We start from the raw sequence: 23,311 nt of genomic DNA on the forward strand, positions 1-23,311 counted from the left end.
TGTCACAGGGGGAATATGAAGAGCCAAAGGCATAGCTTCTCCTTACCTAAATACTTCGTCTTCCCAAAGCTTTGGAAACACAATGAGCAGAACTTGGCTTGCTAGAAGCATCTCCTCATTTGCAAGTTGAAGGTAGGAAGAACTAAGTGGGAATGCTGCAGCTCTTGACATGTTCAGTTCGTGCTGGATTTCCCATGGAATGGGCAAATAATTTAAAAAAGAGGGTTTTTTCTCCCCAACCTGTCCTTTACCTGTCACAGAACTGAATTCCTGGTGCTGGCTGAGGACCTGCTGCACTGATGGGGAGTTCGTGCTGCCTTTTTCACCAGCTGGGCTGTTACCACACCCATATTATTATTATGGAAAAATTTCCAGGTCGTTTTCTTGCATACCCAGCTCCTGATAATTATTAGCTGGCAGTTCTGGCTCTCCATCCTTTATAGAAGAGATTCCAGCTGTCTTGGTTTAGCTCAAAGCAGCTCCCTGCAAACAAACACAACTCATTCTCTTCCAAATCTGATTTTACCATCATATCATTTTTAATTAAAGAAACCAAAGGCAATCTGCTTGTGCAGCCTTCCCCAGCAGGAGACTTTGGCCCAGGACATGAGCTGGTGGGCACCACAGCAAAATGAAGCCAAAACACAGCAGAAAATAAAAAACAGAACAGTGTAATTTCCTCCTTGTGTGTCACCTCTGAATTAGTTTCTGTGTGCAGACACGTGGTCAGTGGGGCAGGGGAAGGGGTTCAGGTGCGTGGTTTGGTGTGTGATATATCCATGAGCATGTGCTGGTGCATCCATGACCTATATTTGGATATACGGGCTATAAAAAGCCTTGGAACAAACAACCTCCTGCAGGACCCGGATCCCCTGTCCCTGCTGTTGCTGCCGGCTTCAGGAGAGAGGAGCAAGCCCACTCCAGCTTTTATTTCTCCTCTTGGTGTTCTCCAGGAAGATGGCTAAAGGCAGCATCTCCCTCCGCTCCCTGAACGAGACGCTGAACAGGTCTGAGCAGCACTGGAAGGGACCGGGAGGGCTGGGGCAGGAGGCCAGGCAACCTGTGAGCATGGCAAACCTGTGCTTCCCTGGAAACATCCCTGGGGAACGGGGTGTACACACACACATCCTGTGTATGTGGGGAGGGAGTGGTTCGTGAGCAGTCTGACTTCTTCACTCGCTGGGGAGGGAAGGGGGACGGAGCCACCAGCTCCATGGTGGTGGTCAGTTCCGTGGCTGCCATCCTGGCTGTTTGCTGCAGGATTTGGGCAGTGGCTCCACCAGCCAAGGCCTGCAGCTGGATGAGGTGTTGCCAGGTGATTTATAACCCACAGGAAGTTCAGGTTTGCTGTTGTTAATGGGAGATTTGGGATGAATTACCAAATTTCAGAAAATGCCTCAGAGTCTGGAGGATTCAAAGATCGGGAGTAAATGGTTATCATTAGCAAAAAACCAACCAACCAAACAAGAATGGACCTTTCTTGTAAGTTTAAAGAAAGCAAATCTGTTGCTGCAGGATCAGGACATAGGTGACGCTGATTCACCCTCCATTACCAAAGCCTGCCCTCGCAGAGGAATGTGACCAGCAGGTCCACTGGCTTCCTGTAAAACAATCCAGCCCCAGCTGCCCCTGCTGGCACCGCTCCCTGTGCTCGGCTCAGCCGCTGGGGGACAGAGGCTCAGATCAGATATAGACCATGAGCACGGATCTTCAGGAGAAAAGAGTCAAAAACGGGTCTGGAATTGTCAGCAGATAGAGACAGGCTGGATACTGTTCCCTCCCAGTGGATTTTCACCTCTGGGCTTTCATATTACTGTGAGGGTGGGGAGGCCCTGGCACAGGTTGCCCAGAGAAGCTGTGGCTGGCCCATCCCTGGAAGTGTCCAAGGCCAGGTTGGACAGGGCTTGGAGCAACCTGGGCTAGTGGAAGGTGTCCCTGCCCATGGCAGGGGGTGGAAGGGAATGATCTTTAATGTCCCTTCCAACCTGAACCATTCTGTGATTCTATGATGTGTTGCCTTTACAGTATCAAGACATTTTTAAGCCAACTCAGCTGTCACACATACAGTGTGATTTACCTGCAGTAAAAACGATCACTATCAGGAGTATCACAGCCAATGGGATGCAGTACTTCTGTTTAGGAAATGAACGATTAGGTGTTGACAGACTGACAGCTGACAGACTTGGAAAAAAACTGCTCCTCTCCTCGAGATACTAACAGGGTTCCCTCCCTCAGCTTTTATGACTCCAAACAGTGGTGAGCACAAAAATAGATACTAGAGACCTGACCCAAGGGAGAAACACTGGAACTGCTCCTGAAAGAAAAAAGTGAAAATTGCACCTGTGGTAAACTTCTTGAAGAAGTGTCTGAGTGAGTGAACAGGGAGAGCTTGGAGGCTGCGCTGGCCTGGAAAATAAAACCCACGTGACAGCTCTAAAATGTCATTTTCTGTAAATGCCTGAATAGCAGAACTAAGGTTACCCATACAACCACACTTTCAGAGAAGTGGGAATGCTGGTGCTTTTACTGCATAGCTTCCAAGTATGTTCTGTGTGCTAATAAGAGAGAGAGGGGAATTTTAAATAGCTTTCTGGTAAAGAATGGGGATGTGGTTTGTGTGTACACTAGCCAGAATCAGAGGTCACTGACTCAGTGGTAACTTCACTCACACTAAAGGAAAAGTGTTCAGAGGTCATGATTGAAATGAAAGCAGGAGGTTTAATCTGTCCTTCCTCGTTTTGTTCTAAACTTGGACCAAGAGGCAGCAGCACTGAGTGTATCAGAATTCACCAAAAGCTGTAGGAGACGGGCCCTACCGTGGTGTAACTGAACTGATGCTTTTAGACCCCAAATTAGCAAATGCTGAAATGTTTGTTACAAGTGCTTAAAGATACATAAGATCAATTTACAGACGGGCAATATACCCCCCAAAAAAGTGCTGGAGAGACAAAAATGGTAAACCGGTAAAGCATTGGACTAAAAGGCTGCTGAAAACAAACTACGCACTGACAGTAGCATGAGTGATGAGATCTTCGATAACTTTATTTGTAGAGGAGAAGGGCCGAGAATGGGCCACGAGGAAGCTTATTTACCATGATAAAAAGCTGCAAAACAGGGAGCAATTCACCGGCGAGTACCTCCCCCAGGACACTGATTTTCTGACACCTCCCCCCCTCTAAAACTCATTCACACCTCAGTTTATCCACTTGCTCTCTCTGTGCCGAGGGACTCGATCCCCTTATGACACATCAACCCTTCCACTTCTTCTCAACTCTGCATTTGTACATCGCACAAACTCAATTTGCCGATTAGAGTTCGGGTTTAGTCCCCAGATTCTTGCTGAGGCAAGAGGAGTCCTGCCGCAGGAAGATGAACTTTCTCGGGGATGCAGAGGAAGTCTCGTAGCCTCAGGAAACAACAGCAAATCGTTAGAGGAGGATGTGCTCAAGTGGCCAGACGATGAATTAAGGTCTGGGGTACTTAGTAAAACGTGCCACCGTTGATGTCTTTTTATTTATTCGTAGCTCAGGTCAACTGCAGACAGAATCCAAAGTAGGCCTTGGAGAAGGAGGTGGCAGGAGAAGAGGCAGGCAGGGAGAGGGGGGAGCTACTGTTAGGGAAAAAATGGCATTCTTGGTCCTTCTCTTACAACAGCTGGCTTTAAAATACCTTGGAGTACTTGTGAAAGAATGGAAAACTATGGGTAAATTATCTAATCTGCTGTTCATACAGTATAAAATTAATTTGTTTGTTCGGAGGGTTTTGTTTGGGTTTTTTATTTTTTAACAAGCTGCTGTGTATTTTTTGTACAAAAAAAGCCAAAGATACCCACAATAGTGCCACAACAAACAAGGCAAAAGACCTGAATATAGTGTTTAACACAAGTAGGTCACAATTCAGAACTCCATTCCCTGAACGTTAGAACAATACAATAATAGTAACAGAAGCAGTAGGGCAAACTGGGGGTGGAGAAAGAGAAGCTAAAGGAAAAAACGCAGGGTCTTCTCTGTAAAAAATTAGCAATAGTGTAGTTTCTGTTTAGCTAATATAGTCTGAAGTTCTGCCAGTAAAACAGAAAGAAAAATCGCAAAAAATTCTTTAAGAAGTAGCTGATGCTCTACTAATAAACCATGCATTGCTTACATAGTAGTGAGACAGTTGTTCAGTATTCAGGAAGGAACTTTGAAGGATTTATATCTTGATAGCTTTAAGATCCTCAGGACTCTCAAGAACATGCCTTGTGCCAATCAGATAACAGAGGAAAACGTGGAGAAAACTATCTTTCCAAAAACCACCCGGGGGGACAGAAGCCCAGCACAGCCTGTCTCTCCAGCAAAGAAATGGGCTCAAAGCATAAATACTTTGCATTGCCTTGTAGTTTCTCCCTAAATACAGCAAATTCTCTTAAATTTGGCAGTCTTCTTCAGCAAAAGTGGAGTGGAATAGCTCAAAACTCAAAACCTCTTCTTTGGTCTTATAATTTACGATTTTAAGTAAGGAAAAATACAACAGATACCAAGTAACGAAAAGCAGTTAATAAATAAAAGCTATGAAGCAGTTTTTATCACAGGGCTGTTCCGTGGAAGAACAGTCCTATAAAAGGGAGAACCAGAACAGGACGAGCTGATGGGAGAAGAAAAAACACTGCGGGTGGGTTTTTTATTATTTGCATCATTCTTACTCCGAGGAGAAACGAGAAGGCATCAAATAAAAATGATTCGAAACATCATGATACTACAAATAAAAGCATAGATCACCTCAAAACGTATTAGAGAAAAAAAAAAAACCCTGTGCCACTAATAATGCAAATGGTTGAGACCTGCATCCACATGATTTTGTGGATGGACATCCTCATGTCCACGCTGATTTTGCAGCTGTTTTTAGACGTTGTAAGACCTCCACACCAGGAAAGGGCCAAAAAGACATGGGGCGTGAAGAAAAAAAAAAAACAAAACAAAACAAAACGTGATTTTTAGCGGCGTATGTTCTCACAGCTTGGGGTCTGGAGCTGTTCACGGCGCAACGCCGCGGCAGAAAGCCCCAAACCCTCCCGAAATTCCCTCCCCCTCGTCTGGCCCCCCTCAGGGTGGAAGGCAGGCTGCACGCCCTGGAGGATCGGTTCGCGGCCCTGGACCGCAGCCTGCAGGGGCTGCAGCTGCGCTTCGACCTGCAGGCGGAGGTGCTGGAGCGGGACCTGCGGCGGGATGTGCCCTGGGCTCCCGAGGGCAGGTGAGCGCGCCCCGGGACGGCCCCAGCCCCTGAGGGCACGGCGCTTCTCCCGGCGGCAGGGAAGGATCGCCTCCCAGTGTCCCGCCTCACCCCGCCCTCTGGCAGCGGGGAGCCGTTAACCCTTACTTGTATCGCCACAGGGAATCCCACCTCTCCACACAGGCTCTACCTCCCAGCAGGCCCGGCGGCGGAGGAGGGGAAGAAGGAGGAGGAGGAGGAGCCGGTTCCCTCAGCAGGACGGCGGGAAGGGCTCCGTGAGGGGCGGGGCGCGGCCGCCATTGCGGGCCCTGCCGCGGAGCCGCAGCGGTGGGTGCCGAGCGCTCGAGGGAGCCCTGAGGGGCCGGGGCTGAGCGGGGCCGGGGCGCGGGGGGGAGAGCCCTTATCTCGGAGCACCCGCGCCCCCGGGGGTTATTTTTCTAATCAATAAAAAACAGCGGTGGTAGTAAAACCCGCCTTAAAAGCGTGTTTGTCGCCATGGCGAGTTGTGTGTGGGGAATCGCAGCCTTTCTCTCAAGGACCTCCTGTGGCTGCCTGTTTAAGAAGCTTGTAGCTTATAAATCGGTGTTTTTATTCTTTCTGCTGCATGTGTCTTATTTTCTCTCCCACAGAGGCCAAGTGGAAAAATCCTGTGAGGAGCCAGATGATCCCCATTGTTTCAAGTCATACAAGAAGGTGCTGAAGTCTTAATTCTTCATTTATCGTAGGAAAAAAGTATTTTTGCTTTCTGGTCTCAGCTTGTGCAAGCAAATGAACGAGAAAGAAGCTGCTCTGCCCTGATGATGTATTTCACCTTCAGAATGTGCTGGAAGCAAGTCTGTGCCAAAAGCAGCTTTTGAAGGACATGGATGTGCTGAAAAATTGAGCCAATGGAAGGTTAAGGTAACTGGGATAACATATCCAGCATAGCTTGTCATAGCATCGCATAGACAGAGAGGGCTGGGAGAGAAGTGGAGTAATAGAAGTGGCTGGAAGAACTCTCACCTTCTTTCCCCCTCTCGCCTCACCACTGGCTTGCCATCCCCAAAGCACCTGTTACAGCTCACAGGACACTGCAGTAGGAAAGCCTGGCACAATTTTTCCATGAGTTTTGGAAAGATTTGAATCTTCGTCTAGAATCTGTCTAGAATCCTGAGCAAAAGCAACCACTTAGACAGGCTTCCAAATCCACTAACGTTTTCTTAAAGTTGTTGTAAAACATTTTCTGTTTTATTTATTTTACTTCCCATAAGGAACCTAAACGCTTGACTTTGCTTTCAGGCCCTGATGTTGTCCTAGTCTTGTTGGTCTACCCCGAGTCAGTATGTCAACGAAATCCAAGGCCCCGCTTTCCTTGTCTGACTGCCTCTGCCAAATTTGCATGGAGATCTTCGTGGAGCCCGTCACGCTGCCGTGCAGCCATACCCTCTGTAATTCCTGCTTCCAGCTGACAGTGGAAAAGGCCAGTCTTTCTTGCCCTTTTTGTCGGCGTCGAGTCTCTTCTTGGGCACGGTACAATGCCCGCAGAAATACTCTTGTTAACTGGGAGCTCTGGGAGAAGATTCAGAAGAATTACCCGGAGGAGTGCGAGAGGAGGATTAACGGGCAGGACTTGGACGAGGAAAGTAAGTGAAATGTCACTTGTCCTGGGATGTCTTTGCTTTGCCACAGCAGTTACTGTGGGTGGACTTTGGATGTTGGGAAATGAAGAGCTGTGGGTAGGTAGGTGTGTTACTGCTGGGCAAGGCAGAGGCAGAGCTCTCCTGCGAAAGGGGCAGGGAGGAGTTGGGCAGTGCCTCTTTCATTTGTAGTACAGAGAGTAAAAATGATATTGCCAGGTCACGGCAGTGGGTATTTGTTCATGCCTTTGTTCAGCTAGTGTGTAGCTGCCTGGCCTTGCAAAAGCACCAGTTCTTATTGCTCATTTCCAGCTGTAGTATCTGCAAGCAGTGTTTGGGTGTGCGGGTGTGTTTCTTTATCACTGTCAAGTAAGCGAAGTGGTTAGAAGTTTTTTAAGTCTGTTAGTTTGGTTAGAGATTCCAGGGGTTTGGTCAATGCAAGAGTGTCTGAGCCTGAAATTGTAGTGCCAGAGAGAAGGAAGTGAAATCTGACTGACTTTTTGAAGAAGCATTTTGGGGTTTATTACGTTGCAAGCTCCCTTGGGGGAGACTTGTTGGTAGGTTGGCTCTATGGCACCGTGTTCCATGTGCAGTGTTAGGAGGTCTTTTTAATCACAACGAGTGAAAAACACATGTTATGGTCAGTGTATCAACACAGGATGAATCATGGAGTGGTTTGGGTTGGGAGGAACCTTAAAGCCCATCTCATTCCACCCTCTGCCACGAGCTGGGACACCTTCCTCTATCCCAGGTTGCTCCAAGACCAGTCCAACCTGGCCTTGAACACTTCCAGGGATGTGGCAGCCACAGCTCCTCTGGGCAACCTATTCCATCATATTTACTTTATATACAGTGCTTGGAAATCACAGCCTGTTCCTGCCACTCTGTGACACTGTGCTTTTCTACTGTGTGAATTTTATTCCTTTGTAACACAAAGTGCTTTTATTTTTTTTTATCACAGCACTTGATTTCAGTCAAATCATTCCCGTGACAGGGTGTGGAAGTTATCTGTTGTTAAAATAGTTGCTGACTGTCATGATCTTGCTTTTGTTCCTTACTTTGTTTTTTTTCCTATCCATTAGTCTGTGTCCCCAAACCACAGCACCAGCTGAGCAAGCCTGGGGAGCTGAGGCAGGAATATGAAGCAGAGATTAGCAAGGTAAGTCTAAAACTACATTTAAAAGTAAAAATACTTTGGATCCAGTTACTTGAATTGCTCCCAGTTATATGAATTGTTCCCACAAACAGCTGTTATGGTATTTAGTGATAAAGATACTTTAAAGCACATTGCAACTGCAAGAACATACTGGTCACTCCTGAAGGGTGGATTAAATTTATGGAAGAAGAGAGATTTCCTTGTGTTTGACACGAGGTGACATTTCTAAAGTTTTCTTGATGTGTACCTCCTACCTCCCCACTCAGTCAATGCACTTAAAAGTAGCAAATGTAAATATTTGGAACTGTTTGGGCTTTGGTTTTATGCTTGCCTTACAGACCACAATTGGATGAATACGGTGTTTTCTTTCTTCTTATTCTGTTACCTCCAGTCATTTGAAAATCAGAAGAAAATATTTTTAAGAAGTTTCAGTTTTGCCTGTTTAAGGATCCCTCTTCCAATTCAGACACACTAGTATTAAGATTTATAGTTGGAAAATATGCAAGAATGCTCCTTTCCCTGACAGCCCCTTGCTGGTGGTTACAGGAGCAGGGGGAGTGTGAGTGAAGCAGAGGACTGGAGGTAATTTCCAAATTCCCTTACCCAGTAAAGAAAGATTTATTCAGTCTTGAAGTACTTTGCTGTCCTGGTGGAGTTGTTGGTAACTGATCTCTCAGTGGGTATCTGCTGTAAGGAAGGCAGATGCAAAATTCTTGGCCTGCTGCTTTGGGTTTTGTGCATTTCAGGAGAGCAGGACTCTTGTAGAAGAGCTGTGCTGTCACTGGGGTATGTGATGATACAATGACATAAGCAAGTTGAGCAAATGCTGTGGAATAGCTGCCACCCAGGCTTAGAAAGAATCTTAATCCCAGTTTCTCTGTAGACCCATGTATTGGAGATCTTAGTTTTTGTGTGAAAAGGTGAGGAATGGAGTTTAACCTTGCAGGTGAGCAAGACTAATGGTGTAATCTGGCAGAAAGCAAAAGGCTGTGGTCAAACCCAAGGCCCTGCACACGGTATCAGGGTGATTTACACCTTTGGAGACTCGTGCAGTTAAATGCTGGTTCTAGTTTTTGTGACCAGCGGGTGGTTCGCGTTTAAGGAGCGTCAGCTCAGAGGTTCTGGTGCAGAGTGTGGTCCTGCAGCTGTGACCAGGAGGGCTTTCAAACACTTGTGTTGTAGGTGGAGGCTGAGAGGCGAGTGCACGAACAGGAGGAGAACAAGGCGAGCGAGGAATTCATCCAGAGGCTGCTGGCAGAGGAGGAGGAGGAGGAGAACAGGTTGGCAGAACAGAGGCGGAGGGAGATGGAGAAACAGCTGAAGCAAGATGAAGAGCTGGCCTGGCAGCTCAGTAACAGTCTGGTGAGTTAGGGTCGAGGGGGGACAGCAGAAAACAGTGATACAGTGCCAGCAACTTCTCAGAGATAAAGCTAAAATTTGGAATAATTTGCATTTATTTTAGTTGTAGTTGGAAGCTGTTGTCAGCCCCCAGTACTTCAGAGCCTTGGTTGACCATTAATTTTTGAAAAACCAGCGGGAGGGTCAAATACCCCAAACATTTCTGCCTGTGTAATACACACTTGAGTCCAGCATCCAGCACATGTGCTGCATGTTTTCATTGTGAAACATTTTAAAACATTGGTTTTCTCCTGAAAACTTCCTTTTCCCCATGATTTTAGAAATCCTTCTTTGGAACAAAATAACGTCTGTAACCTGTACTGGAAAAAAGGAACACACAGCGAAAATTGACCTTATCTTTTGGGGTTTTTTTTGTTTTATTAATTTGTTTTGGTTAGTTGGAGTTTTTCTACCCAGTGAGGAAAGCTGTGTACTTATTTGAGCAAATCCTCCTGTCCCTCAATACTAGATCCAGGAAAGTGTATGGAATGTGTAGCTTTTCTTATTCCATAGAACTATCTGTTACTTACAGTTCTAGAATTCTTTGGGCAAAAATAACTAATTGTGCAGCAAAACCAAAGTAGTTCTCTGGGGGTTTCTCTGCTCTGTGTTGTGTTCTGTTTTATACAACACTGTTTTTACTTGCCATGGAAGAATGAGGATCCCGAGGGACACGTGCTCAGCAGCCCGTCACCAGCACACAGCCTCTCGCCTCAGACATCCCCAGCACACTTGTGCAAGGCAAAGAACAAACCAAGCAACGCTGGAGACATTCAGAAGTAAGGGATTCAAGTGTTTCTTGAATTGAATTATTGATCTGTTTCTTCCTATAGTGTCCCTCTGCTCCATTTGCTTCCTTGGAATCCTGCAGGGCAACTTCCCTGGATAATCGGGGACAAATGTGTGAAGTGCTGAAGGTTACATCTCCTCACATGAGAAGAAGGGAAACACTTGCCCTTCTTGTTGTTTTGGTTTGTCAGAACGAACCTGAAGATCTTGATTAATGCAGAGGGCTGACAATTCAAGGAAAAAATGTTTAAAAGGGTGTACTTTTATTTTTCCTTTTAAGGTACCTATCTCCGAAGCATCATGGTACGTCGGGACCAGCATCGTTCTGTGGTACCACAGGAAGAAGCAGGAGCAGCTCTGGCTCAGTGGTAACTGGAATCATTTTGTTATGAATCTCAGTGTTGGTAATTACGGGATATTCTCCCTTTGCCTGTAGCATTCCATCCTCTATTCCCCTTGCCCATCAGTGCTGGGCAGGTTATCTCACCCGTTTTAAGCTACCCTCAATATCCACAATTCCCAGTTCTGGAGCTTACTGGAGGGGGGTGCACCCTGATTTACATCTTTCCATGTCTGTCTGTCTGATCATTCCTGGTAGGCCTCAAAAGAACGTGAGCAGGCCTGAATGGTTGGTTTGAGTCACTGATAAGAGGAAAACGCTGCAGTTGTGGTTTCTAGTCCTTTTAGCTGGGCTTCTGGAGTTGTTTTAAATATTTTCATGATTATTAAACAGTTAGGTATTTTTTAAAAAAGACAAGTATCCAAGTTGCTCTCCCAGAGCAGTTTGGGGCAGTGCAGCTATGAGAAGTGAGATTGGCATTTATTCACACCTGTGGGCTTTTAATAAATTTACTTTCTTGGTGGTCTCTCTCTGTTCTTCAGGAGACCAAGAGCAATGAAGGCAGCTGTTCTGCATTGCAGGATGAGCAAGAAAAAATGCCGACCCTGTCTCCACAGCTGACCAGCGTAAATAAAGATTCTGATGCCAAGGATTCGTTTTTGGAATCATGCATGAACTATTTCAGTGCCTCAGCTTCAGGTGAAACCACTACTGTCAACCAGGAAAAAACACCAGGACCAAATTGTTTAGGGGATGGAGTTCCAGGTGCACTTCATGAAGCCACAGAAGGGGAAGGGTCTGGAACAGCTCTTTGTAGATCCAAAGGAAAAGATGATGAAATTGAGACAAACAGTGGCAGTTTAACACGTGTAGAAAGCATAAACATTGAAAACTCTCCTCAGACTTGTACCTCTGTTCAGTCAGGGATGAATTCCATGATGTGTGACAGGCAGAGTGCAGGATGTGATCTGGGGAAGGTGGCTGCACACTCAGATGAAAAGGAAGCAGAGGGGCTGCAGAACACTAAGGAGACTCCCAAAAGGAAGGTGCTGGAGGCCCCAGCTGATGCCGTGACTGACTCAGGGGTGCTTGACAAGAGGAGAAGAACCTGTTCCGAAAGTGTGGAAGACGAAGGGGTGCAGATGAATGATTTCAGCCTGCAAACACAAAGAGCCTTTGAGCAGGAGTTCTATGAAAGGCGTAGGCAGGAGGAGCAGGACAGGCTCCTGGCTCTGCAGCTACAAAAGGAGCTGGACAAGGAGGAAAGGACACTCAACCGGCAGAAGGGTTCTCCAGACGAGTATCTGCTTCGCACCAAACCACCTCAGTCTCTGAAAGACTCTGCTGCTAAAAAGGGAAGTTCCAAGGTGGCCAAAGACTCAAAGGGATCAAAAAAACAGGCTGAAACCAACCACTACAAGACTCGGAAAGGTTCCTGCAATGAAAACTGGCAGTCGCCTACCAAGGTCCGGGTGAAATCCCCCGGCATCAAGGAGGGAAAGGTTTTGAATTGTGTGGTCAATACCAGTGACAAAAACGATATTTGCTCGCTGCCTAAGAACAAGCAAAAGACGATCCTGCAGATGTTTAAAAGCCCTGTTGCAGAGTAGATCAGCAGAGCCACGGACACGTGGTAGACTGGGAATGGGAACCGTGGGGATGTTCTCCCGCATTGGGCAAAGCTTCCTTAAGCAGTTCTGAGTCGTTGGTTTGGAGGGGAATCGCTTTGGGCAGTGGTGGTGTGAGTTCTGAGTTTTAGCAGTGTACGCCCCCAGACTTGAACTTTTCTTAACTGCTCTTTTCCTGAGTGTTATTTTCTAGCACTTGCAGCACTTCTTGCAGGACTCACAGCGTTTCTCATTTGCTAGCGCTCGGGTTTACATGGTTTGGAATGTGAATACCAGCAGTGTTCAAAAACAAGGATAATTTAAAATGAGGATCCAGAGTCTCTTACGGAAAGGATGCACATTCCGTGGAGGAAGCAAGCAAAGAACGAGTCTGTATTCCCAGCTGGCTGCCAGCTGCAAGGCTCAACCCTCAGCACAACCACTGCTCTGTAAATTGAAGCATGTCACTGAAATTTTGGCTGTTTCTGGAATTGCAGCCCGTTTACACAAGTGGAACCAGACAGCCTCTCTTTCCCTCTCATATGCTAAACCCCTTCCTTGGATAAAGAGGGAAGAAACAGGTCATTCTTCCGCTGCCAAAGCCAAGGATCTTTCATGGATGCCAAGGCTATGGGCTTGTATTCACCTCTATTCAGAGAGGTCCCTCCTGCAGATCCCATTTTCCTTATTGTTAAGAACAACATACTTTTGTTTTCTTACTGCTAATGTTCTGCAACTTTATTCCTCTATAATAGTGTTACCTGTATTTGGTGCCGTTTAATTTTCATACTCAAACTGGTCTGGGTCTGATTAAAACCACATAATATTAAAAAAGAAAACCAGTCCAGAAGCCAGTTATGATGGAGAAAGTTAAACCAAAAGGGGAAAAGCAACTGAAAACTGGAGTTGTCAGTAATGATGTAACTGCAATTAAAGATTCACGTAACTGCCCTGCCTGGCTGTAACTGTTCCCCTCCATTATTAGAGGCACTACCAAATACTGTTCCCATCGGGTTTAAAACTAAAAGAACTTAAAATAAATTGTAATTTAGACCTGGGGGTGCTGAGGCATGTAGGAAGTTGAGGCTGGTGAAGAGTTGACCAGGTCCTACTCCACAGAGGAAGTTTTCTTGCCAGTTGTTTTATATGTTGTTTTATGAAGCCATATTTTGGCTTTTCTTTGCTTCTTTGGAGCTGCTTTTGCACTGTTCACGTTTAAAATGGAGCCAAGCACTATCTGTAAGTGCTGAAGGGTGTTAGTCACCAAAGGCAGCAGTTGTTTGAGATTTGTCCATTTTTTTGAACCCCACTGATGACTTTAATTCTGTTTTGGGAAACTTGTAACAAAATACTTCAAATCAGTATCGTCTGATGGTTTAATTTTCAAGAAAGCCCAAATTTTATGGAAAGCATGACCGGCACACCGAGCCAAAAATCTGACTTGCTGGGTTTTTTGTTTCCCTCTGCCTGTATGTCTCTATCAATGGTGGGCTTCTCATAAATAAATTGTCTGTTCTGAGATGTTTTTTTGAGAAAGTTACAAAAGATGACCTGCTGCAAATCCTTCTCTTTTCCTCCTGCTGCCTCAGCCATTGTGCTGGAAGCCTTCCTTCAATATGGATCTGGTTCTCTTTAATCCTTACCTGAGTTGAGGTTGTTTTCTGTCAACAGAAACAAATATATCCCTTCATTAATTCAAGTGCTCTTTAAGGCAGAGCTACTGGCTGTTTCCATGCTGGTGACCCTCAGCCTTTCCAGTCAGGATAAGCCTGTAAAAAATAAACTCCATTTTCAAAGCAGATGAGGAGAAAGAGCTTATTGGCTGCCCAAACCCTAAGTTTATGCCCAAGTACCAGCTTTGGGCACTTGGGGACTCCCCACAATTTAATTCCACACGTTAAAGGGGTAGGAGAAGCATTAGGGGTGGAGAAGGGTGAGGGAGAAGGGAGAATTTCCCTTTCTGGCAGCACTGGCTTGAAGCCACATCCCAGTACGTGGATTGCTGCATTTCACACCAGCCCCATTCCCTTTTCCTCCACAAGCTGTTCCATGGATTCTTTCTTTTCCCTTTTAATGTGTGATTATGCCTCTTCCATATAAGACTTGTGACATGCACTGAACTAATCCCAGTAAGAAGTTCAGCAAGGAAGGTGCTCCCACAGACTCCCTCACCAGCAACAGCAAATCCTGCTGCTGTGACTCCTTTGGAAATCAGTAAAAAAAATTACAAAATTTGCCATTTCAAAGGTCTAAATAGCTCACAACTGGGTTTTGTTGTGTGTATATACTGGAGGGTGGTGTTAAAGGATTTGGGGGATATTTGTGTTTTTCCAGCTCGCTGAATTTTGTCTTCAATGTCAGAATGGGCTCTTACATAAGACTTGTTATTTTTGTAAGCAGAATGGAAAAAAGCAAGGGGGCTACAGACTGATTGTTAGATAAACCCCATCCTTAACTGCAAAATGCCCAAAACCTGTCACCTACAGCAGCAGCCCCATCTGAGGTGGGGGACTGCCAGCCCTTGGGTCCCTCCCAAACGATCCCATTCCTCACCACACACAGTAATCCTCACCAGGCACAGTTCAGCCTGTCCTTTTAGATCTTTATTGTGAGAGGGTGGAATTTGGCCACCGCTGAGTGGATTTTGGTTGTACCAACAGCTTGTTTCTGTCCCTGTGATCCGGGAGCTCTGAAGCAGGTGACATGAGCTTTGTTTTAGTGGTGTTTGTGAAGCAGGAGTCTGTGTTTGGGATGTCTGGGCTGGTGTAACAGTTCACTGCTGGCCAGAAGGGTGAGTTCACCTGCCTTCAGCTCTGGTGATTCACGTGTCCTGTTTGTGAACCAAGTTCAGCTCACCCAACTGCCAGGAAAAACAAAACAAGCACCAAAAAACCAGATACTTTACAGGCTTGGTCGCTTGCTTGAGGGGATGGGAGGCAGAGAGGGCATAAGAGAGGGAGCAGATGTACCTGTTTTCATGGCAGTGAGGTATTAAATTAATAGAATTCTAAGGAAGCCTCAGCTTTCTGTGGTGTTCACTGTAGCTGACAAGTGTTACTGGCTGGGTGCTCAGCAGCACTCCGGCCTGCTGGCAGCAAGCCAGACATGTTCCTGCCGTGCAGGGAAACTGCTGAAAAGAGTAAAACCCTCCTTTCCTGCCACTTCTGCAGGCGGCCTGGGCATCAGAAACACCCGGCACAGTGGGTGGGGACGAACCCCGGAGCTGGACTTTTAGAGGTTTCTTGTTGCCAATTTGCGGTAACACCTCTTGTCCTTCTGCTGGGCCCCCCCAAGCAGAGCCGGGTCCATCCCGTGCCCCTCCCTGCAGACACCGACACACATGGATGAGGGCCCCTCCCAGTGCCCCTGGAGGCTGAAGAGCCCCAGCTCCCTCAGCCTTTCCTGCTCCCAGACATGCTCCAGTCCCTTCAGCATCTCTGCAGCCCCCGCTGGACCCGCTCCAGGAGCTCCATGTCCGTCCTGTGCTAAGGAGCCCAGAGCTGGATTCCAGATGTGCCTCACAGCGCTGGGCAGAGGGGCAGGATTCCCTCCCTGACCTGCTGCCAGTGCTCTTCCTGATGTCCCCCAGATCCCATCGGCCTCTTGGCCCCAGGACCCACTGCTGGCTCAGGGACAGCTTGTCGGCCCCCAGGGCCCCCAGGCCCTTCACCGCAGCGCTGCTCTCCAGCAGGTCCCCCCAGCCTGTACCGGTGCTCGGGGCTATTCCCGGTGTCTCCCCCCTCGCAGCACCTGGATCCGCTCCACCCGCTCCTCGAGGCCTGCGTGGGGTAAAAACCCTTTGTGACGGGGTAAATCACCGTCGGACCCCCCGGCATCGCGCGCTGGGGGTGCCGCTCCGGCACGTGCCCGTCGCGTCCCGCCGTTGGAAGCGGCGGGCCGGGAATGCCGGGGAGGATCCCTCGGGAAAGCCGGGGAGGATCCCTCGGGAATGCCGGGGAGGATCCCTCGGGAGAGCCGGGGAGGATCCCTCGGGAAAGCCGCTGGGGCTGTGCCGGGAAGGGGGGGGGGGCCGGGCGGCGTTGCCACGGCAACTCCCGCCTCCCGCGCGGCCTTGGGGGGCGGTGCTCGTCACCACGGCAACCTCAGCCACGCCCCCTCCGCCCCTCCCGCCTTCCTCCCGGGGCGGCGCGGGCCAGGGAGGGAAGGTGCGCGCGGGCGGGCGGGCCCCGCGCATGCGCAGCGCGCGCCGGCCGGCGGCGCGTGTGTTGTGTTGCGGCGGCGGCGGCGCAAGATGGCGGCGTCCGGGGGCTCGGCGGGCGCCGCGGCGCTGAGGGCGCTGGTGCAGCAGTTCACCGCCATCACCGGTGGGTGCGGGCCGAGGGGCGCGCCCGGGCTGCCGAGGGCGGGTCCCGCGCGGCCCACCCGCGCCGGCGGGCCGCGGGGCGGGAGGCGCGGGCCGAGGCGGAGCGGTTCCGGGCGCCCTGCCCCGCGGCCCCCGGGCCTGTCCGCGGGCGCGCCCCGGGGCCCGCCCGCCGCGGCGGAGCTGCCCCGGGCCCCCCCGGCTCCGTGCGTGGCAGGGAGTTCCCCTCCCTCCCAGCGGCGGCTTGGGGGTCCCTCCCGGTTATCCCGGTGCGTGTCCCGCTCCCTCCGCGCTCGTCCTGCCCTCCCGGCTCCGCTTCGCCCCGGGAGCCCCGTCCCGCTCTTGCGGGGAACGCCGGGAGCGGAGCCCCAAGTCCGCGCATGAAGATACGTAATTATCGTGCGGTCCTGGCGACTTGCGGAGGGTTGAGTTTGCTCGCGGAGGTGGCAGGTCGCTCTTACGTGGAAGTTTGCGTCAGGTGACAGCCCCTGACAGCGCCGGTCTGTGTGCTCGGAGCGCTTGACCCACTTTGTGCTTAATCTGCTTCGCTGTGGTTCCCCCTCGCTGATGGCTTGGCGTGTCAGATGCTGCAGGGGTGTTTGGTAGGATGTATCAGCTAAACAGCCAGAGAGAAGTGAAACTGCTTTTAGTTGGGTTGCTCGAACCAGCTCCGTTTCAGGTTGTGTCCCTGGGCTTGGATGCACTCAAACCCTGAGCAGGGATGTGAACAGCGCGTGTGAACAGGGAAATCATTGATCTCTCAGCTATCCCTAGAGAATCCTTTCAGAGTAAACTCCCGTGAACAAAAAGAACTCACATCAAACGTGTTTTCACTGTACTGTGTGCCTGTGTGTGAGATATTTGCTAAAAACAACCAGAACAGGCAGAGCTGTGCTGGTTTGCTCTTCCTGACGGCTTTTTGTGCTTCTGTGTTTTATGTTCAATGTAAGAACACCACTCTTTATGTTTTCCAAGATAAAAAAAAAGAACCTGCTGGGCTTTGCCCATCCACTGTTCAAGTGGAGTTTTGAAGCTTTGTTTTTTCTATTTTAATAGAATTTAAGGTTATATGCAGAAGTGTGTTGTTGTGGAGCTTGTCTGGCCGATATTGGTGTGGTGTGACAGGTGCTCCAAGTTCACACCTCAGTGGTTTGTGTTAGCAGCTTCCAGCTTGGAGCTGTGTGTGTATGGAATCACTCCTGTCCATGGAGAAGAGACTGAGGGAGTACTCCACAGTGTTGGATAGTAAGGGATGAGGAGAAATAGTCCTTGCTGCTTTTCTTTTATCTGATGGCACTCGTGTTTCTTTAGTGCTCTCATCCAGGAGAGTACTGCTAAGAGGATATGGCTCCTGCATGTCTTTCCCAAAGAAATGATGGGATATCTGTGAAATTTGCTTTGAAACTTAACAAATATTTACCATTTTCTGTTTGCCAGCACAAGAACTGACAGCTTTCATGTGGTGGCTCTTTGCTCAGGAGTGATGAGGAATCAGTGCAAGCACTTTCTGTGTCGGTGGCTCTTTAAATAGCAGAGGGTTGATTTATCATTTTTATTCTAGTTCTTGCAAATGAATGGCTTTGCATGACTGTAGAGTGAGGTGTGTGGGGTGGTGTGTGTGTGTCCCAGACTCACAGGTGTGGTTTCATTGCTACAGTTGACACTGAAATGAGCTGAAAATGCCAAAGAACAGTTTGTGGGAAGAACCCGAACTTCACGTCATTTTTTGGGATGTCACTAGTTTTTATTTTGCACTTTCTTCACCTTGATTAAGGTCTTCCTATACAGCTGCCTGCCATCCCAACACGCTTGGCACAGCAGGTCGGGTGTTTAGGAAATCAGTTCCCTCAGTCAGTTTGGCTTTCTCTGTGGTTTGATGTGCAGGTTATTTAGAACTGGTTGCTCTCAGTTCAGTTTCAAAGGGTATTCTCTGTTTGAGCTGGAGCTTCTTGTGCCTTTCCCAGAAAATCTTGAGAAACATCCAAATGTGTTTTGCCCAGACTGATGTTATCTGTGAGCCTGGTTTTGGGCAAAGCATTTTGTTCGTTTTGGTGAACTTAGGAAGAATTGCTACAGATCCCAAAGCTGCTCCCAGACTGGTTTAGCTGCATTTTACTGCTGTTCCTCTCCACCAGCCTTTCCATAGGAAAATAAGCTCTTTGGCAGCTCCACCACCTGTGGAGAAGGTGCTGTACTCAGTTAGACACTAAAAAAGGTTGGGTGCAGGAGAGCTGCCTTTGCTGAGGGAGCTTCTGCTGATGGGATGGTTTTGGAGGAGAAGTTGGGAGGACTCTTTCCTCTGAGGAAAGAGTCACAAGTGATTTTAGAAATTGCTCTTTCATCCTTGGCAGCAAGATTTAAACTGGGATTAACTGCTCTTCAAGAGGTGTTCAAAGGCATGTTGGACAGGGCTTGGAGCAACCTGGTCTAGTGGAAGGTGTCCCTGTCCATGTCATGGGGTGGGACTGGGTAGTCTTTAAGGCCCCTTTCAAACCAAATCATCCCGTGATTCTATGATTTTAATGAATGTTAGTCATTATACAAAGAACTCTCTAGACAAGTGCTACTTTCTCCCCCTTGGCTGTTTTTTTTCCTTCTTATATGAACTGAACTTCTGCTGGTTTGTTTTTGCCTTTCAGCACAATCAGTTAATCAGGGAGCCTTTTCTTCCAGCTCTAAATATCTGTTACAAGTGAGTAAAAAAACCTTTCAGCAGCTGATTTAGTATTCTCCCTGTTAAAATGTTAAATCAGGTTTTCGTTTTTCTTTGTGTATGCCTACTTGTGTTTGGAAAATTCACAGACTCATGGAATGGTTTGGGTTGGAAGGGACAATAAAGCTCATCCAGTTCCACCCCCTACCATGGGCAGGGACAGCTTCCACTAGCCCAGGTTGCTCCAAGCCCTGTCCAACCTGGCCTTGGACACTTCCAGGGATGGGGCAGCCACAGCTTCTCTGGGCAACCTGTGCCAGGGCCTCACCACCCCAACAGGGAAGACTTTCTTCCCAGCATCCCATCTAACCCTGCCCTCAGTGGGAAGCCATTCCCCCTTGTTCTGTCCCTCCAGGCCCTTGTCCAAAATCCCTCTCCAGCTGTCTTGGAGCCCCTTCAGGCCCTGGAAAGGGCTCTGAGGTCTCCTGGATCCTTCTCTTCTCCGAGCTATACACCCTCAGCTCTCCCAGCCTGGCTCCAGAGCAGAGGGTCACCAGCCCTTGGAGCATCTCCATGGCCTCCTCTGGACTCCAACAGATCCACATACCAGGAAAAATTATACCAGGAAAAGGTCTGACCTCTAGAAGACCCCTCAGATGGCTTCCACTAGATTTTCTGTTGCCATCAGGAAGAAGTCTGGCTGTCCTCTGTGCAGGCTTTCCCTCCCCCCGAGAAATGTATGTTTGTCTCATTCCATAGCTGTACTCCAGGGATAAATGGCAACTGATGAACTGCTCTTCCTCATTATTGACGCTTTGAGAGAGGAAGCTGTTCTGGGCGCCTCCAGTCAGAACGCTTTAATTTTCCTTTGGCATTGCAGGTGCCAGCGAGAGCGTGGGGAAGCACATGCTGGAGGCCTGCAACAACAACCTGGAGATGGCTGTCACCATGTTCCTGGATGGTGGAGGGATCGCAGAGGAGCCCAGCACCAGCTCCGCGGGGGTGTCGGCCGCGCGCCCGCACACCGAGTACGTACCTGGGGGACGTCTGTCCCAAAAATGTCACGGTGTCAGGCACAGCAAACAGGGCAGCTGTCACTCCTCACCTGCCCCCAGCTCCCTGCAGGACCTGCTGCTTTGGTCCCTGCTAAATTGATTGCTCCAACGCTGTTCTGGGTAAATGGAGTTGTTACGTGACTTGGTTTGTGGACCAGCAGAAATCAGCCTCTTGTATTGTACTTCAGAAGTTTTCTGTAGCTTACACATGCTGTTTTTTAACAAACAAAGCACAGGACATTAAAGTGAGGATCCAGTAATAAGAGATTCTCACTTTTAAATTGCTCCAGAAATTTTACTTTACAATGATTTAGTCCCATTTTATGGAATTCTGGAATTGTTAAGGTTGGAAAAGACCTTTAAAATCATCAAGCCCAGCTGTCAACCCAGCAACTCCACCACGCTCACCGCTAAACCATGTCCTCAAGAGCCACCATTACACGATTTTTGAACACTTCCAGCAATGGTGACTCCACCACTTCCCTGGGCAGCCTGTGCCAGTGCTTGACAACCCTTTCAGTGCAGACATTTTCCCTAATATCCAATATAAACCTCCCCTGGCACAACTTGAGGCTGTTTTGTCTCACTGTGTCACTTGTTACCTGGGTTTTTTTCTTTGTTTTTGTTTGCTTTTTTTGTTTGGCTTTTGTTTGTTTGGAGGTGTTTTATCCCTGTCTTGCACTGGAAAGGCCAGACCATGTCTACCAGTGTGCAGAGGAATCAGCAGCTACAACATCTGTATCAGCGTCTTGCACATCAGATGCCTGTAAAGGGAAGAGTTTTTCCACTTGACCATGGCAGAAAGGCTTTTGGTGCTGCCTGTTGATGAGTCTGTTTGGGACAAATTGAATGTTTTCAGTGGAAATGAGTTGGTATAAATCACATTCATTAAATATTGTAAATTAAACCTGGCCAGGCTTTTGTCTTTATGAAAATCGTCCACTTTGGGGAAAAAGACAGAGGAAAAGCCTTCCCCCTCATACTTCTGAAGCACATGTATAAATTTAAACAGTTGTTGTGGCACTGACTTTTATAGCTCATGTCAAGTGCCTTCCTGCTTGAACCTTTGACAGGTAATGGAAGGTAAAACTCTGCATTTATAGGTGTTAGCATTCTTATTTCTAGACAACTTTTGGCACACTAGTGACTTAAGGTTGAAGTTTTTCTTGGAATACTTTCTTTTTTATACTTGACACCCTCCAGGTGCTGGTCAGCTTAGTGTTCCTCCTAGGAAGAGAGAACAGTAAATATGCAAATGGAGAGTAACTGGCTGCACACAGCAGCCAAAGATGTGGAGGTTAACAGCAGGGTTACTGCATCCTGCTGACATTCTGAGTTACTTTTTGAAACCTGCACAGCCAAGAACCATCAAGTGCACACTGTACACCTTGGAAGAGTCCAAGGAAAGAGGGAGTTCCTAGACAGGTTGTAGCAATGGATGAACCCGTGTCCTCCTCCACACAGATCCAAGGGCCAGCCAACTGCACTGGTTAAGTGATGTTTCAGAGCCCTTGTGATTTCCTTTCTTATCCTAATTGCAATTTGAGATTATCTGTAAATCTCTGCAACCATAACTGAGCTGTTGATATGTGAGGGAGCCCAGTTATGTAAGCCAAGAATTGCTTGAAATGGGGGAAATGGGCATTTTGACCATCTTGTTTTCCTTCCTCTGGATAAGAGGGAGCTCTGGGTTTCAAGTGAAAGCAAAAGGTTTTCCATCAGAAGAAAGCTGGTAATAAGGAAGAGAATAGTTTTTGCTCTCTATGTAGATAATCAGAGAAGGAGGATAGCAAATGGGGTAATTAACAGCTTTTGCTAAGTTTGAAGAAACTTTTCCAAGTTCTAACAAAGTTATTAAAGAAGAAAAAGCATTTAAATAGTAGATTGACAAAGCCTGGGATCGAGTCACTCAGGGGTTTGTGTAATCTTCTGTCAAAGGTAATCTGTGCCAGAGCTTGATGCAGTGGGTACCAAGTCCTGCAGCAGTGCCATGAGGGGGAATAGATGCTCTCTCGAGGTCCCTTTTAACCCCAAATCTCTTCTCTCTGTGCAGTGGTACAGCAGCATCCTTAGCTGGTTCAAGTTGCAGGAGCTTTTGGAGCACAGTGAAATGTGGTTTATACATTCTTTTGAAATATTACCATCTCTCTGATCTTTTTTTTTTTCTTCTCCTTTGATAGGGATGAAGTACGAGCTCCAATTCCTCAAAAGCAGGAAATTTTAGTAGAGCCTGAGCCCTTGTTTGGAGGTAGGCTTGTGTTGTTATTTTGTTTCTGTTTTCTTTACATTGAGATGAGCTAAGTGACAAAAGAAAACCAGAACTTGCTAAATATGAAGAAGTAACACCAGTGGTATCGAAAACCTCACACGTGAGAGATGCTGCGTTCCCAAAGGTACTAATTTTGCTAACTCCTGTTTCATGAGACCTGGTGAGGCAACAGCCAATTAACTTAATTAAGTACACATCTGCATTCTGGGGGTTCAGAACCATGGGACACTGCTGTGGAAGTGTTCAAGGTGCTGGGATGAGACATTGAGCCTTGGCTCAATCTTTGTTAAAATGAAGTGAAAATGAAGAGGACAAATGCACGCTTCCTAGGGAGATGAAAGATCAAAAGGAAGGGGTGACCTGTATCATTATTACCCATAGCTTTCTCCATTTCTCATTTAGGAATTTAATTTGCTCTTTAAGCTGCACCATGCAGCTACTTTTCTTGTTTCTGTCCTTCCTGTGTTGACCAGGCCATTTCTGGGCTGACTTTTGCCATGTCAAGTGGATTGAGAACCTCACCCTTTTTATCAAGGAGGGCCATGCAAGTGCTCGTCACTAAAGTGGTCTCACACCCACGGGAAATGCTCTTTTTTCTTTGTTTAGTTCTTGTGTTAGAAAGGAGAAGGAGACCAAGCTTCAGGTTTACCTGGGAACTGGATTTCTCTTAAACCTTTGTTTCAGCATCAGAGAGGTCTTTAGCCAGGATGCACAAGCTGGGAGGTGGTTCCAGAGGAAGGTGACCTGCTGAGGCCTCTCTGAAGACAGACAAGCTCTGTACTTGTTCCTGTGGCCTGACAGAGTTTTTGACAAAGATGTGTGGGCTCCTGTGGGTTCAGGAATCTCAGTGGTGCAGGGTTAAGATCTGCTGACCCTAATGGTTGGTCAGGTTCTACCCA

At 47.8% G+C, this 23,311-nt stretch overlaps 2 protein-coding genes and 1 long non-coding RNA gene across 3 annotated transcripts in view; all 3 read left to right on the top strand.

Moving 5' to 3' along the window:
• Positions 1-23,311, top strand: part of LOC135419882 (uncharacterized) — a 163,534-nt gene that overhangs the window by 110,264 nt on the left and 29,959 nt on the right. The window lies entirely within an intron of this gene.
• RNF168 (ring finger protein 168) lies at positions 5,960-13,633 on the top strand. The gene is made up of 7 exons (XM_064666787.1): positions 5,960-6,108; positions 6,487-6,830; positions 7,907-7,983; positions 9,163-9,342; positions 10,033-10,157; positions 10,448-10,535; positions 11,050-13,633. The coding sequence occupies exons 2-7, from the start codon at positions 6,530-6,532 to the stop codon at positions 12,115-12,117; spliced, it is 1,839 nt and encodes a 612-aa protein (XP_064522857.1). The 5' UTR covers positions 5,960-6,108; positions 6,487-6,529; the 3' UTR covers positions 12,118-13,633.
• Positions 16,331-23,311, top strand: part of UBXN7 (UBX domain protein 7) — a 28,185-nt gene continuing 21,204 nt past the window's right edge. Inside the window, exons 1-3 of the mRNA XM_064666793.1 lie at positions 16,331-16,439; positions 19,969-20,116; positions 22,324-22,391. Coding sequence (XP_064522863.1) covers positions 16,367-16,439; positions 19,969-20,116; positions 22,324-22,391 — 289 coding nt within the window. The 5' untranslated portion in view covers positions 16,331-16,366. The remainder of the gene's footprint in view (positions 16,440-19,968; positions 20,117-22,323; positions 22,392-23,311) is intronic.

This window comes from Pseudopipra pipra, chromosome 10, assembly GCF_036250125.1.
Source record: "Pseudopipra pipra isolate bDixPip1 chromosome 10, bDixPip1.hap1, whole genome shotgun sequence".
Lineage (NCBI taxonomy): Eukaryota > Metazoa > Chordata > Aves > Passeriformes > Pipridae > Pseudopipra > Pseudopipra pipra.

Coding starts and splice junctions, on each gene's coding strand:
- RNF168 (XM_064666787.1), top strand. CDS start 6,530: ATGTCAACGAAATCCAAGGCCCCGCTTTCCTTGTCTGACTGCCTCTGC. Junction 10,158..10,447: donor AACGCTGGAGACATTCAGAA/GTAAGGGATTCA, acceptor TTTCCTTTTAAG/GTACCTATCTCCGAAGCATC. Junction 10,536..11,049: donor GGAGCAGCTCTGGCTCAGTG/GTAACTGGAATC, acceptor TCTGTTCTTCAG/GAGACCAAGAGCAATGAAGG.